We start from the raw sequence: 16,436 nt of genomic DNA on the forward strand, positions 1-16,436 counted from the left end.
CCATTCAGTTGCAGTAAATCACTGAGCCGCCTTCAAATGCCACATTCCTTTAACTTAGCTTACTGAGAGAAAGCTAATTTGGAAAGATACATTAACACAAGCATCTCTGAAGATGTTCTTCAACCGTGAAGATATCTTACGATGTGATTACACAGTGTTACAAGACTGATGCACAAATAAGTACGTCAAGTCTCTAAAACACAAGTTTATAAGTATACAACATAGTAAATAAAAATTAAGACTTCTATATATCAACATAGGTATGAAATCTACCTTGCTCGCCCAAGCATCTTCATCCCAGGAAGTGAGTTGTAATACACGGATTATTTCATTTATCTCGGCACTCATTTTCTCTACAGTGAAATTGCGATTTTTCAAGGCCTCTTCTATTCCCTGACTTTTAGAATTTTTTGTGGTTACAAAAATCTTCATAGCTGTGAAAACACCACTGATTAAAAAAAGGTACATACAAGGTACAATCAATGCTCATGGTGACCTCCTGCTGCATTTATAGAGAGAGAGCACATTTTCTTTTGTGTGAACCATTTTATCACAAAGAGATTGTAGGTTTAATACAAGAGAAGGAGAGTTATTTGCAGGAAGTACAGAAACAATGGCAGGCCTATTATTTTTAATAAGACATTGGAACTCCAATTCAGAATAGACAGCAATTCAGAGTAATATTAAAAATTAAAGCCAAAAATACCTGAAATAAGTACTGGCAATAGCTCTTTCACGGTATTCATGGAATTTACCAGCATAACTCTGTGTTCCTGATGAGTTAATTCCTGTTGTCTCTCATCAATCATTTTGGCCATCTTTGTCATTCCTAAAGATTAAAAGTAACAGAACATAGTATTACATTTCTTTCTTTATGACTAAGTCTAATTTGCAACAGTTGAGCTTTCTGAACAAGAACACAGTGTAATGAGTTACAACAACTATACTGATGCTTAAAATTTAATCTTTATAATAGCAGCTGTTATTTAAAAGCACATTCCAGATGCTTCAAAGAAGCACTGACCCAAAACCTAGTCAGTACACACAGTAGAATGGACCTCCTCAAAATTCTTGATTTTAAATCCCAGGAATAAAATAAGAAAATACCCAAAATGACTGGTTTAGTGAACAAGTTTCATGGAGAGAGAAGATTGCTCTTTTTGCTACATCTTTTCCTATTCAAAATGAGGCAAAATCTATTTAGTCGAAGGTAACTTCTTATGGGACACAAAAAAAGTTTAGAGAACGCTATACCTTCATGTGGAACTTAACATTTTCACATCTGGAAACATGGTAAAATATATACATATTAAATAAAAACGGGATAACCTACAAACATGCTCTGTGACATGAGAGCTCCTAGCCATTTCATTTATTTTACACTATATATGTATTCTTACTTATATATGTAAAGTACTAACCAGATTCCTGTTCTGTGTACATAAAGGCACTCTTCAGTGTAATTTTATTTCCAATGTCTTCCTACATTACCACCACAACATCTAGATTTCATAGAATACTTTTGTTATATACCTAAACTTCTTTATGCTTGTGGAAATTAAAGCATTTAGAGTGCTAAATGACTGAGATTAATGGCAGGTTTCCTCTACAACAACCTAGTGCTTCACGGACCAATCTGCACTGACCAATTGCACTTCTACCAGAGCAAGTGTGAGTTAACACAGTGAAGTAACAAGTAGTGAAGGAGCACCAAATAATGAACAAAAAGCATTTCTGTAACAGCTGAGCTTTTGTACTATACTGCAGGACAGCTATTTCTGCAACCTCATTAAAATGCTAATATATGACATGTAGCTTATACTACTCTAGCAAACTAGGCTTAAAAATCTCAGTACAGACATTTTATCAGTTTAGTGGCTGTGGGTGCTTAATTACAAAGCTTTCCCTTTTGTTTGTTTTTTGGTTTTGTTTTATTAATATATGCTTACTTTCCTGATACTGTGCAGGCAAACTACATGTAATCTGTGTAGTACATATATATAATATACGAACTACACTTGCCATTTGCAAACTCTTCTGCATTCTTAAGAGAATGTGAATCAGAAATAGTCATCATTAACCATCTAGCTTAGAACTCTTTCCAACAGGCACATTCTAAGCAACTGCTTTCTCATTGTCCAAACACTCAAAACAAGGGTAAGGAAGATGCTGGGGGGGGGAAAGGTAGTAGAAAATACAGTAAGTATATTTATGATTGGCTGTAGTAAACCAAACCTGGCCCTAGATTCTTTGTGTAAGTCACCAAATCCTCCATTGTCTCTACTACTTCCGCCACAGTCAGATATTCCAATATTCCTTTGCAGACACGGATGATTTTACGGACCTAAAAAAAGAACATACCAGCATTTCTTAGATGAAGCTAGGTTACACCTGAATTAGAAATGAAAGCCTGTTGCTAGAACAGCATAGGTATAGCATTTGATAACATGACTTATGGGCAACCACAAAGGTCTGGGATACTTACTAAGTTACCCAAAATGCCATTATTCAAGAATGCTGCACTGACAAAGACAGTATTTAAACATCATTCTACCACTCAGAAATGATAAATCCTACTTCCAGTGTTTGCATTTTGTATGATAAATTAAGGGTAGCATTGATAATGGAAGTGAGAAGGAAGTGCATTTAAGTATGCTGGCAAGCTTGAAGTTTCTCACTGCAATTTCATCAATAAAAGAAACCCCTAACTTATATTACAAAGCAAAACTACATAGAAAGCAGACTAAAAACTTTCAGGGGAAATATTATTCACCATACAGCTTTGCATATGGATAAAACATTATCCAGCATTCCAGTGGGAAAGGTAGATCCAACATTTTAAGCTTTCCAGAAAAATGTACTTCATTTACCTCTGAACATCTGCCTTAGCTTAACTTCTTCAGTTCATACTTGATTCCGAAACAGAATTCTCTGTTGGGTAATATCCTAACCTCCTGAACCACATTATTTCTGACAACACCATGAACAATTCTCATTGAAGACTGAGACAGTTAACATTTAAATCATATCAACCACATTCAGTGTTCAGTCCCTAGAACAGGGAACTGTTTTCCTGGAAAACTCCTTTCCAGTTTTGTCCCAGTGTTAGTTTATCTTGAAGCATAGTAGGATAGAGACATTTATTTGTAAAAAGTCAATCATTCCGAACTAGTATTCTTCTTTTGATTAACAGACACTTGTCAGACTAATTCAATGAAGCATTGACTCCATAGAAGTCAACTCATTACATAAACACTGGAAGCAGGGAGACTAACAGCTATTAACTTCCTTGCAATTCTGTCCTGTAACACACCATAGTAGCTGTTAAAAACCACTTTAAATAATGAAAAATCACAAGTGCCACAGAGAAATCCCATAGCATTCTCCTCATTTCAGAGGAATATGCTAACACTACCATGAGCTGATTGAATGAGGCACAAGGATGCCAAGTGAAACCACTCAGAACAGCAGGAAGAGTAACACAATTTCATAGATTAGCAGACTGTTGTATGGGTAAAATTTACATTTAACATCAGAATTTCTAACAGCGTGAGCTTAATGTCCCCATAATAGCACAATATTTGATATTTAGAAATGAGCAAGACTCCACATTCCCAGAAAGAGGCTTACAATAATAAGTAAAATTTGTAACAAAAAAAAATTCAAACATAAGACACACAAAACTCCCTTTTTAAGTTTCCTTGCAACTCCCGCTTTTTTGTCCAGATGAAAATGGACAAAAAGCACCTCTAACTACTTTTTGACTTACGTAGCAGCCAAAATACGGTAACTGTTACATCTATCTGAACATATCATCTGGCTGACCCGCCAGACAGTCTGAATTTGTATTACCTCCCATGCCCAAGGCCAATTAAATTGCCACAGCTAATGAGTCAGACAGAGATGTCTGGAAGTGGCCTAGGGCTTTTCAGTGAAAGGATACAGAAAATATAAGGCTCAGTTATGGGTATGGTAAGGAGAATACAGAAAAGTGTCAGGAAGATGTCAGACAGGGTTGATGGGATCTAACCTTTCTGAAGAACAATCACAGGCATGCCTAAACATTCTATCATACAAAGATGCTCTTAACAAAACAGACTAACAAGCCTAAGCTCCTTCTGACAGAAAGGAAGGCAAAATATGCTTCCAATCAAGCTAAAACAATCAAAACCACATTCATCTACTCAATAGTTTAGATTAGCTAATTCAGTTAGGTTGGTGTTTGAATTAATAATGCTATTGCGCAGATACCTATGTCAGTCATCTTGGGATTCCTACCTCTGCTTCATCAAATGTCAGAAGCAAGTCTGACGTTCCAGAAAGGATGCCTCTTGATCCATCAATTAGATAGTCACGAGCTGGCACTGAATAAGGATCTGCTTGTAGCATCTGGGCTGCCCGAACAAGTTTGGTGCAGGCATTCTCCACTCTGAGGAAAGTCATCAAACAAAACTTGCTGATCAGTTTCTATCTACATGACAACGCTGAGAAAACGCTGGATTTGTTTTTAACTTTACTACTTAATGTGCTGCAAGCAAGCTCCATTCTACACCTTTAGAGATTGAAAAGCAAGAGTACTTATTGTATTTCTTTTAACAAGAAAGTAACCGTTGACTATATGACAGTTTTTCAGAAGTCATGCAGTCTTCTAATGCAGGGAATGTTTAAAGAATCACATGTACAGAAGTCAATGCAGTGTCTTTCAGGAGAGATCCCAACACAGAAAAACACCCTTCATTCTTAATGACAAGGGCAGGGGATGAAACAATTATTGTTTTAGAACTTCACAATCAAAGTAATTGTTAACCTTTATCAGCCTTCCATTTACATTGTCATTCAAGAAGCAATTGCTATGAATAAAAATTAAATGATAGCTACATGTTAAGACAAGAGAACAGAAGAAAACCAAGATACTGCACTCTGCTTGTTGAAGTTGTAAGCCCAGCTCTTCAGAGCGTTAACACTCATGACAGAAATAGCATTTTAAATAGCCACAAGATTTAGTGATAAGGCATGAATTTCAAATGCAGCTTGCAATTCCAGGCTTCAAAACAGAGAGGAGGTTTTGCAAGATATGTAATATGCAATATGTAATTAAAATAACAGAAAAAGTACAATACATAAATGAGCTCGGAAATTAGGTTCCATCAAACCATTTAACACAACAATTTTAAAATACCAAGAACTGGAACACAGAAAGGCTTTTGGGTTCATTTTTCATTGTAATTACTTTATGACACCTTAGAGAAATACAAAATTCAGACTTCACTTCCATGTTAGCTAGGCTACTTATGACTGTAGTTACTGACTACACTGACTATGACTTTCTTCCATTTTCTCCCATTTATGTAAATGTAAGTGTAGTCTAATACATAGGCTCTATGCAGTGTGCTCGTTCAAGTTACACAAGGTTCCAACAAACATTAAACCCTTTAATTACAACAATACTATCTCTTTTAGCAACTTTTTCATGCTTTTCATATAGCTTATTTTCTACTGACCACTTAGACACACTAATCATAATTTCAGTTAATATTGGAAAGTTACACAGATATCCCATTCCCCGCCCCCCCCCCCCCCCCCATGTTCCTTGTTAGCACAAGGCATAAATTAATGGTTATATCTGAATTTAATATTACTAGAAATAAAACACTCATTACAGGAGAACATACTTTTTTCAGAAAGTTAAGTTTTCAGGTAATGGCTCCCTAGAGTAGATCGAATTGGGCCAGCTGACCTTACCATAACTTGCTCTTTAGTGAGACATCTGTTCAGCACATCAGATGGGGGTAACTCATAACCGAGTCAGAAAATACAGGAGGACTTCAAGGCAGAAAGCGGGAACGCTCTGCTCATTATTATGCAATGTATTTAGTTGTATTATCAAAGTTAAGTGACTTCCCTAAATTAGATTTTCACACTTGCTTCTCAAATTTATTCTTTTCAACCCTGCCAAGAAAGGGATTAAATGAATCACCTATTCAGCCAGCTCAGAGCTATAGGGTCAGAAATACTTAATTTCCTACAGTTCAATTTCATGGTCATCTGTTTAATACTAGTAATTATCTCAAGACTGGCTTTTTCATTTGTAAAGAAAGGAATTAATGTAAATGTGTACTAACCCAGAAGTCACTATAATCAACGAAAATAAATTTCCTAAAGATTCAAAGTTTTCTTTTACAGCTTTTAGAACTCAACCTCTGAACAGTAAACTTGCATTTTACTTATACAATGCCTATTTTGTATAAACTTCCCAGTGCATTTGAAAGACCTCAGGAGTGTGCACTATGTACAAAAAAGCGGAGTGGTGCTTAAAAACCAAACACCCTCCATTCCCTGCAAAATATACATGCTAGGAAACAAAGGATTAGAATTTGGGAAACAAAATAATTCAACTACTTAAATTAAAAATAAATTAAAAAACACCAAACACAAAAAAAAACCCACTGAAAATATTCACTGCAGTAAGCCTCTTGCTCTATCACAAGAATCAAAACATTTACAAGTTTTGAATAGAAGTTCATTGCTATGGTGAATTGTCCAGTCCCTGTTTTATACCACAACCTAAAAAAAAAACAGCTTTATAAAAAAACCCGAATATATATATATATAGCCCGCTTGGCTATCAAATAATGTTAATACAGAATAGCATTATTGCTTGATTTGTTAAATGAGTATGCATGCGCAAGTTACACATAGATGAATTTTTATTCCAGTGTAAACAAATTAGGTGGTATCCTATTCTTTGCCAAGATATTACAGCTTCTCCCTTCTTCACAGGAGAAGTATAGCAGGTAATATGAATACACTTCAAAACATCTGATGTAAGTTATATGCATTACTCATACTCCCTAATGATTAAGACAATTAAGAAAAAGAATGTCATTTTTTAACTCTAGGTCAGTTGTTCCAACATGGTTTATGTCAGTAGCATGCAAAGGTATGCATGACATATTTTCTCCCTCAATCTCCAAGAGCAGTTCCCTCAAAACTGATGGTCTTTTTGAATGAAGAAAATGTGAACAGGGAATGCAGTGCTAGTACACACACACACTACTCCTTAGTACACGTACACTGCTCCATATCCCATCATCCATATGCCAGTACCAGTTCTGCTGGAGCACTCCCTTAAAGAGGAATGCCTCTTTTAATGCTTCAGAAACAAAAAAACCCTCCTCTTGGGAAAGAAAACAAAAAAAATAAAATCAAAATACCCCCACAACCCTCATCTGTTTCACTTCCTGCACCCAAACCCTGCCTTTTAATGCAGGAAAAGGTCAGTTCGGCAGTTTACCTGTGACTGTCACTTGTCCCCACAACAAAGTATGGGGGACAATATAGGTGTGACTCCAAGGTGTTAACAAGGAGCTGTTAACACGTAGTAGCTCCTTTTGATATAAACTCAAGATTAATAAAAAGCTCAAATGCAGTAGATCATCATTCAGAAAGATGATTGAACATTCCTAACTCATTACTGCATCTAGGATAGTAAGTGAAGTTTTCATTATTGTGCCAGATAGCTTTGTTTCCCATTTTTCATTACATCACAATTCAAGCAGTCATGAGCTGCTGTAGAAAAAGTTCTTGCATTCAGCATGAAGTGGTACTACTCAGCAGTGTCTGCATCACATTTCTACAGTAATTTAACTATTTAAGTCTTCACAATCTGCTAAATGTTGATCAAAGGCTGGATACAGTATAGCAATAAGAAAATCTCTTTTTCTGAATACTTTACTTGACTAGATGAACAAGAAACTGGGAATTAACCAAAACTCTACATATCTTTGAAAATGAGCACAATTCAAAATTACACGGCTGTATACAACTCATCAAGAAGCAAGTAAAAAGTGTTGGCCTCATTTCAATACATAAACAGTGCCCTCAAGAAAATTCAAATTAATAAAAGAAATCAAACCCCTCTGCACCCAAACCAGATCACACACCAGGAACACAGCATAATAAATACTGTAGTAGATTGTATCAAAGGTCCATTTAGCTCAGTATCCGGTCTCCAAAAGTAGCTGCAAGTAGATGCCCAAGGAAGGTTAAGAACAGCATAAGTATTATACTTCCTCTGGCCACTCTCCCATCCTCCAAGTACTTTCAGTTCCTGAAACTTCCTGCAGTTTGTCTATTTGATAACCCACAGGGGATTCCTCTAAGTACTTATCTATTAACCTCCAAACCTATTAAAAAAATTTTAGCAGCACACGACTTACTGTGCAAAGCAGCTCTCCCTTTTGTTGGTTTACAAGCTACTAGCTTAAAGCAATGCCCCATCAAGATCTTGCATAAGAAGTACCAGTTTCAATCTTCTCCATGCAACTCGTACTTCTTCAGACCTTTGTCAGGCCTCAATCCCCACTGTCATCTTTTCCAGGCTGAAGAGTTCCAGCTTTGCATCATGCAGCAGCAATTCAGTACCTTTGGTCTCACACTCCTATGAGCTTTTTCCAGTTCTACAATAGTCTTTCTAAAATTCACATACCTCAAGTGCTTCCAGTATTCAAAGCATGGGAGACAAGCACAGAGTGATGTTTTGGTCTCCCATTCTTTGCTGATAAACCTAACATTCGATTTACTTTTTTTTGGACCATTAATGATCTAATGGATGCTCTTGCCCCTGTATCACAGCTCACTATTGGTAATGATCAGTTCGGAGTCATTTATCCTATCTGATACTAGACCTGCTGCTCTCCCACATGTTCATCGCTTCAGATCTTTCAAAATAATATTTTCTGCGTTTAGTATCAAGTCAGTCAGTTTAATAAGCTCCCGCTGTAATTTCTCAGGATCACCCATTATTCTCACTACCCTGCTTAAGACATCAGGTAATCAGCAAGTAGTTTTGCCTCACAGCTCATCCTGGTTTACAGAGCAGTTGTGAACATGGTGAAAAGCACAATTACCTCCTACCGTTGTCAGGGTTAACCATGTAATTTTTTCATTTCACTTCAAATTTTCTCTTTTCCATACATGAAATTTACTTATTATCCTGTGGCTACTTCAATGTCCTAAAGGCCTTCAGACTTTGCCAAAAAATTTAGAATTTGGTGTATAGTTTATCACCTGGATTACCATTATCCCTGCCTGTAATATTTCTAAGAACACTGGCAGAGTTATAAGGCAGAATTTTCCTCCATAGAAACAGTATCAATTCAACCAAAACAAATTATATGTATTTGGTATTTGTTATTCTCTAATACAGGTAATGTCAGACCTATAGGCCTCCTGCTCCTCAGATTCCCCTATAAAGTTCCTCAGGCAATAGAATCACTTTGACTGACATACCAGATGGTCTCAAGTGCGAGACTGTACTGCACTACTAATTCAGCTATTTCCTTCTTGAACTTTTATTCTAATACCACCTGGTTCTAGGCATTTTTTAAATTATTTTGTCTTAACATAAATTTCCTCTTTAGACATCAGCATTGTTCTCCATTTCAGTATTTTCTTAGTTGCCTCAATGCTTTTGTGGTTTGTGTTTGGGAATGCATTAACTATTTAGTCATTCTGTACACACCGGACAACACTAGTAGAATGGTCACCACATTCAGTAGGTTTTAGGGCAAAGTCACTTCAGCAAAAGCTTGTCAGTTGGCAGTAAGAAGTCTGGCAATTTCACAAGGAGTGATGTATGATTTTTAACACTTAAGGCAGCAGGAGAAAGTCAGTTGTCCTTGACACGGAGCCATGGAATTAAGAGTGTTAGTCACTGTTCTTCAAATGTCTTAGATTTCCAGGCAGTTACATCATGCATCAGATGCCTATACTGACGAATCTACACTTTTCCAGCAGAGAAATTAATAGAAAAGATTGAGAACACCACATTTAATCTGACACTGTTACACAAAACTACCACAGCACACAGGTAAGTAACATTGTTACTCTGTTGTGGGTTGTTGTTTGGTTATTTTTTTTTAAGTGAGAAATACCCTAGATATGTACCTGCGCATATAAAATGTAACAGGAAAAGTCACTGTTGGCAGAAATGTTTCTGACAAAGTTCACCCTTGAGACCCCGAAGAGCTATTCAAGCATAAAGAGCATTTTATAATCTCTAATAAGCAGAAATAAGTAACAATGATCTATCATCAGAACAGGTTTCCTGTACCTACAACAGAAGATTTACAATAAAATGGGTTTACTTGATAAACGCTGGTGGCATATCCCTTTTCAAGATTTGGTCTTCTGTTGTCTGCACAGTCTCTTTTCCAACCTGCACAAAAAAAAAAAAAAAGAAAAAAAAAAGTCATACTTGAGATTTCATTGTAAAGCTTAATGAAAACAAATAGCTAACTAGCAACAACAACAAAAATACTTGTACTAATGATAAGTCCTTTCACTAGGTTTGCTGTTGCTGTGTCTGGTTTTGAGACCACTATACACTCTGGTTAGAGTAATGCTTTAAAAACCTTATGTTGTTTCCTGCCAACATCTCTGCTAAATTAACTGGAGGAGGCAGACCACTATTCCCTCTTCCCACTCTCCACAGAAACAATACTACTGGTTTGCTGAACTTACTTGTAAAATCTTAATCACTGTGAACTCCGTAGGCTTCCCTCACTCCTGATTCTCACAAGTCAGAAATCAAGTTCAAACTAGGAAAAGTTACTCCCATCTTGCTAGTCAATGTGGTCTAGTAGAAAAACATAGTTAATGACTGAGAATACACCCCACATCCATATTCACACCATCCTGTAGGCAAAAATAATTATGCAGAAACTAATAAAGAAAGAGATAGAGTAAGATCTGGAGTTTTCTGTACACTAGCTCTTGTGTTACACAATAGAAGTCTTTATAATTGGTAGCTGGCTCTCTGAACTGTGAGATCACTAACTTGACAAAATATTTCCAGCTCCTTTGTTCACTGTGTTTTCCAGCTGAATAAGCTATTCAGAAAGGCACCACAAAGCAGAAGGTCTTTAATCCAGACACTCGATTGTGTTAAGAGCTGCCAGGCTTGCTCAAGCTAGACAAGATAGCCCTGAAAATCCGTGATCAGCTGGTGTTTAAAGATTTGCTGTTTTTTGACAAAAGTAGGCACAGCACTTGCCAATTCTAACACTGTACAGCCTTCCAGAAGCACCATTTCTTTGCAGATTTTCACTGCCGGCCGAAAACTGTGTCTCCCCAGTCTGGCCCTTTTCAGAGGGGCTTTACAGAAGTATGTTGGCCCTAGTATTTTATTTGGTCTAAACACCAAGTCAGCCTAGCCTACTTTTTTTTTTTAATCTATTAGTACTACACTCACAAGCAGTCACATAGATATTCACAGAAATGAAGGGAAGAGCAGAGAGAAGGTTAAAGGTCTTCCATTTTTTGATAGGTTTATGTCTCTTAATGTCCACTGCAGGCTCATTAACAGCCATGCTCCCTCCTAGTGCACAACTCTGCAGCGTTGCTTTGACTCAAACTTCATGGCAAGGCCTCAGGAGCGCAATTATAAATATATCTCATGCCCTGTTTCTTGGCACAGGGTTACATGACCCACCAGACAGTATGCCTCTTTGTTCTAATTACTGCACTGAGGAAACATTCTGTATATTTCTCAAATATTTCTATGCACACACGCATGATATGGACCACACACAAAAGGGAGTAATTTGCATAAACTTTGCATTACACATTGTTCAGACAGAAGGCTGTCAAAGGTGAAAATGAAGAGCAATATTTTATTTCCAAAGACCTTCAAGATTTATTTCTCTTGCAGCTGTACCAATCTGCATATAGTTCAGTATATTTTAAAAAAATATTTCTGAGAATATGATTTTAAAGAATGCATGAAAAATAGGTTAACAGGGAAGGGGAGCCTTCAATATGAAGGTCATTCTAACAGTCAATATTACTATTTCATATTGAACAGTCAGGAGCAACCAAGAAACAACTTCCGCTCAAGTTACAACACATCACGTGTAAGTTACTCCTAGTTTTATTAGGCCATACAAAACTGATTACTCAGTCTGGCAAGCATAAGTCTCTTGTATAAGAGGATATATCTAGGTTCACTACTCAAAGAAGCAATTGTAGATACATAGGCACTTAATACTTTTAAACATACACTCACACATATATATGGACATTCTTTGCTATGGCTAACTATGATCTTTAGACTTCAAATGAAAGCAACATACAGGATATGAGTCAATTTCCATTTTCATGTTTTGTGAGGAGTTTTAACCTCAAAGCTGTCCTAAACCCCAAAGACATTTCTCTTACAAGTTAATCACAAAGCAGAAACACTAATTTCTCCAGTATCCTCAGCACACAGACAGGACACAAGTTTTCAGGTAGTTTTCATGAGGCCTCAATTAAGAAGGTCCCCCACCTTTCTAGAAGAAAAAGGCCTCTTTACTGTATTTTAAGCACCAATACACAGCACACACTCATGGAATCCGTTTAACTATAAAACACTTGAGGTTCAAAGGAAAGCATTTCATATTTACAAAGCTATTAATTAACCTTTCCAGAAGTACTCTTTCATTTGTACCAAAGGCTTAGAATGGTACAAAAGGAAAAAAATACATTTCACATACCAGTTAACAGGCAAAGTCTCAAAACATGAAGCCACATTCATAACCAAAAATACACAACCCCAAAAGAGTTTTGCGGTTTTCTCTTTTCAGCTTTGTGGTTGAAGGGATTTTTTGTTTGCCTTGTTTCTTACTTTTTGTTTTAATAAGATCCGGTTTCTTCAGACTGAATTTTACATGCCCTCAGCAATAGTATCACTTGACTCTACCTTCCCGGTACTCCAATACCAAGTGAATGAAGACAATTTTTTCTTTTCCCCTTCAGATGTAGTATCTACACATTCTTAATCTCAGACAGAACACTTGATGAGCTTCAGGCTAATATAGAACAATTATCTGGGAAACTTGTATTTTATTTCTATCCAATAGAAATCTGTATAGAATTCCAGATCTATCTGGAATCTAGATATATGTGGAAAAAAAGGGATTCCTCCTTTGGTTTCAGATATTCTTACCTAAGATAATCTTTCCCTAACTAACTGGGAAGCAGTAGTCTAGATAAAATAAAAGCTTGTGATTTTAAGTAATACTGAAGTGGCCATTTTTCATGGTTCCAAAGAAACTGCACTGCTTAGCACAGTAAGGAGACTGCAAAATTTCTTACGTACTGGGCATCTCTTACATGCAGGACACTACCTGCCCAGTGCAGCACAAAGTACGGGAAGCTCTCAAGCAAAACTTACCAAGACAGTTTCATAATTACAACTTCTACACATCCATATTCCTTTCCATATTCTTTGGGAGATTAGAGGCAAATCAGTTGAATAAAGAATGAGCTACTTCCTGCTTACTCCCCGCTACTAAACAACAGGGAACAAGAGGCAGACAAGTCTAGAAATTTAAAGGAAATGGAATACACACAAGTCAGAGGGCATATATATGGCCACTGAAAAGCCTTCTAGGAATGCTAGAAGATCCAGGAGGAGATTAGGATTTCCTGCTGCTTTTGGTTTTTAACCCTGCTGGTAGGCACTCTTATCTGGCCATGATAAGTAGATCAGTACGAGGTAAGCTTCCTGCTAGGGAGTATTTTCTCCATGGAGAAGCAAGAGGAAAACTTTCTGATCAGGCTGAGGTCTCTCCTTATAACTAGTTTTGTCTACTTCTACTGCACGAAAGTCAAGACATAAACACCCCACAAGGTCCATTTCCCATCTTCTTAGCCTATTGGATATAGCAAAGAACAGCTGTTCAGTGAAAAGGGGAAATAGTTTCTGTAATTCTCTAAGAATTTGTTTAAATAAAGACACCACAAACAGGCAGTAATATCCAGTTCTCTTCTAGAAGTTTGAAAGTAAGAACTGCATGTATCACATAGAATAACACACACAAATATTTAAGATGAGAGTCCGAGGTTTATTTTTGGGTGTGGTTTCATTTGTGGGTTTTGGGTGGGTTAAAAAAGATTCTCCTGAATGCCTATAGCGACAATAACAGTTTGACAATTTGCCAAGTGATGTAAGTGAAATTTTCATTGCAGTTTATATGATTTCCCCAGTTAAAAAGGAAGATGACCTTAGAAAAATTAGCTCTTGCAATGCTCTAGAAGCTAATTTAAAACATCTGTCATTTTAGCAAGGAGCCTAAAAATATTCCTTCATCATCATCCAGTGAACACATACAGCCCTGGCCATAACACACTAGCATAGCCCCAGGTTTCTCCCAAGAAATAACCTATATTGTAAATGTTGCTTGATAAATCAAAGTACCACTCAAAGTGATCTAGTTTGTATGCTGTAAAAGCAACTTTACCATAAGCCATCTCACATTAATTTCCAGTTACTGGTTTATATATTCTTCCACGTTTTGCAACCTTTCAGGAAGAATAGTGACATGACAATGGGAGCATTAAATCTCACATCAAAAATTTATCATACATCAGTGCAGTTCCATGAAGTTCTCTGCAATTTCTTTCTCAATTTCTTTCGATGTCTGTCCTGAAAAAATAAACTAAGTATTTTCTATAACTCCACAGCGATATCAATTTCTACACTGCATAACCATGTCTACAATCCTTCTCAAAACAGAGTCACCAGCCACACACCTGCCACCTTTCCTCACACCTGCATTTTAAGAAAGCAAAACTGGCCTAGATGTCAAGACTATGAACAACCCATCAAGCAGAGCTAGGAGGAAGCCAAAGTTATACCAAATTTATACCTACTCCTTGCTGGCACAGATATACATTTCAGTCTGAGCAAAACAATACAACATGGGCAGAGAGAATTAAATCTTTATAAAAGCATTTGAATTTAGGTGACATACTGAGAGGTCTTACACATCACAAAATAAGGAAAATAATGACTGAAGTTAATGGTATCCAGTTGTGTGTCTTACAGCTCTCATAGAGTTCATCCCTCCTCAAAAGGCTTGTTCTTTGAAGGCCTAGAAAGCAGGTCCTTTATCTCAAACTAAGTTCAGAGACAGCTTGTGTCACTGGGTTTAAAGTGGCAAGGGCTCAATCACCACTCCACAATTGTTCAGTTTCCCCTTTGTGAAACAGTCATTGGAGCCAGATTACATAAAAAGTTTTTGGGAAGGAGCTCTGGCAGATAAATAGAAGCAAAACAGGACTTAGCTGTTTACCCTCATCATTGTCAGTTACAGTATTTTGACTGCAACCTGTGTTCTGTCTTCTTTATTTACAGCATCAAGTAGATTCAGTTGTCAGTACTTCAAGCTATTTCACTCAGCTCTTTTAGAGTTGGAGAGAATGTTGTTTAAGTCCAGGTTGGACAGAGCTTTGGGTGGCAAGGTTTAGTGGGAGATGTCCCTGCCCACGGCAGGGGGTTGGAACTAGATGATCTTAAGATCCTTTCCAACCCTAACTATTCTATGATTCTATGATTATGCCCTGATCCTTAGCTACCATAATCCATGTGGTAATGTTAGCAAAACAGAACTGCATACAATATAACTTAGCAGCAAAGCACAGAACTTTGCCAGATGCAAGTAAAATATTTTTGGGGTACATCATATTTCTTGGTCCCACATAAGTTTCACAAGTTACTCAAAAATTATCACCAGATGACACAAACTGCTTCCAGTAAAGACAGAACTTTCTGCAAACTGTGAACAGAAGAAACAAGCAATACTGAAGTGTTTTTAGAATAGGTTTACAGGCCACTTCTCACAATCTTGTCATTCAGTTAGACTGAAAAAAAGTCATTTATAACAAGGTACAATTTTTCTTTTTTAAACACAAACCATTGTTTTTTCTTCAAAAGCTCTCTTAAAAGAATTTAATTAAAGAAAATTCCCAATTTCTTCATCACTAAACTCTCATCTTGCTTTGAATTAAAAAAGTATGATTGATACGTCACTTGCAATTTAACACTGATTTAAGAAGCTTTAAGTTTTTCTACTTCTCTGTAGAGGAATAGGCCAATGCAATTAGAGACTCAAAAAGAAGCCCAAATACATATGCAGCTGAATTCTCTTCCTGCTTCCAGTTTATACCAAGTGAACAATGCACATATACTATCAGTGCCATCAGCCAAAAAGACTACTCTTCCTTCAAGCCAAGCATGAACCTAAAGAGACTGCTGAATCACAGTGTATCCACTTTGCCCTTCAGTTAATATGGAAGCTGTACATTGGCTCCCACTTTTCTCAGGATTACCCTGGAGAGTGCATTTCAGGTATAACAAGGTACAATTTCAAAGTCATCTGGCAGATAAATTAGAACACTCCAGCCATCTGGTCCCTAAGAGCAGCAAACTGACCTACCTGTCTACACTGGCGATTAAGACAAATTCAATTGGCTTGAGGCTAAGGAAATCTTGCTGTCCAAGTAAAATACATAACTATAAAACAAGAACCATATGGAAACCAGAAAGTGACATCATTTGGGTACCAAAAGACTTTTATTCATGCTGCTAATATCTACTCTGTTACCAGTAC

General features: G+C 36.9%; 1 protein-coding gene across 2 annotated transcripts in view; it reads right to left on the bottom strand.

Moving 5' to 3' along the window:
- The window catches only part of VCL (vinculin), a 65,853-nt gene that overhangs the window by 28,966 nt on the left and 20,451 nt on the right, over positions 1 to 16,436 (bottom strand). For both annotated transcript variants that reach the window (XM_061451137.1, XM_061451148.1), the window contains exons 2-6: positions 10,149 to 10,219; positions 4,279 to 4,429; positions 2,236 to 2,344; positions 707 to 829; positions 274 to 434 (exon numbers count right to left, since the gene is read on the bottom strand). In XM_061451137.1, the coding sequence (XP_061307121.1) occupies positions 274 to 434; positions 707 to 829; positions 2,236 to 2,344; positions 4,279 to 4,429; positions 10,149 to 10,219 (615 nt within the window). The remainder of the gene's footprint in view (positions 1 to 273; positions 435 to 706; positions 830 to 2,235; positions 2,345 to 4,278; positions 4,430 to 10,148; positions 10,220 to 16,436) is intronic.

The sequence above is a fragment of the Pezoporus flaviventris genome, unplaced genomic scaffold (assembly GCF_033815535.1).
Source record: "Pezoporus flaviventris isolate CSIRO_AGI_PZ_B2104156 unplaced genomic scaffold, CSIRO_AGI_Pfla_v1 ptg000001l, whole genome shotgun sequence".
Taxonomy (NCBI): domain Eukaryota; kingdom Metazoa; phylum Chordata; class Aves; order Psittaciformes; family Psittacidae; genus Pezoporus; species Pezoporus flaviventris.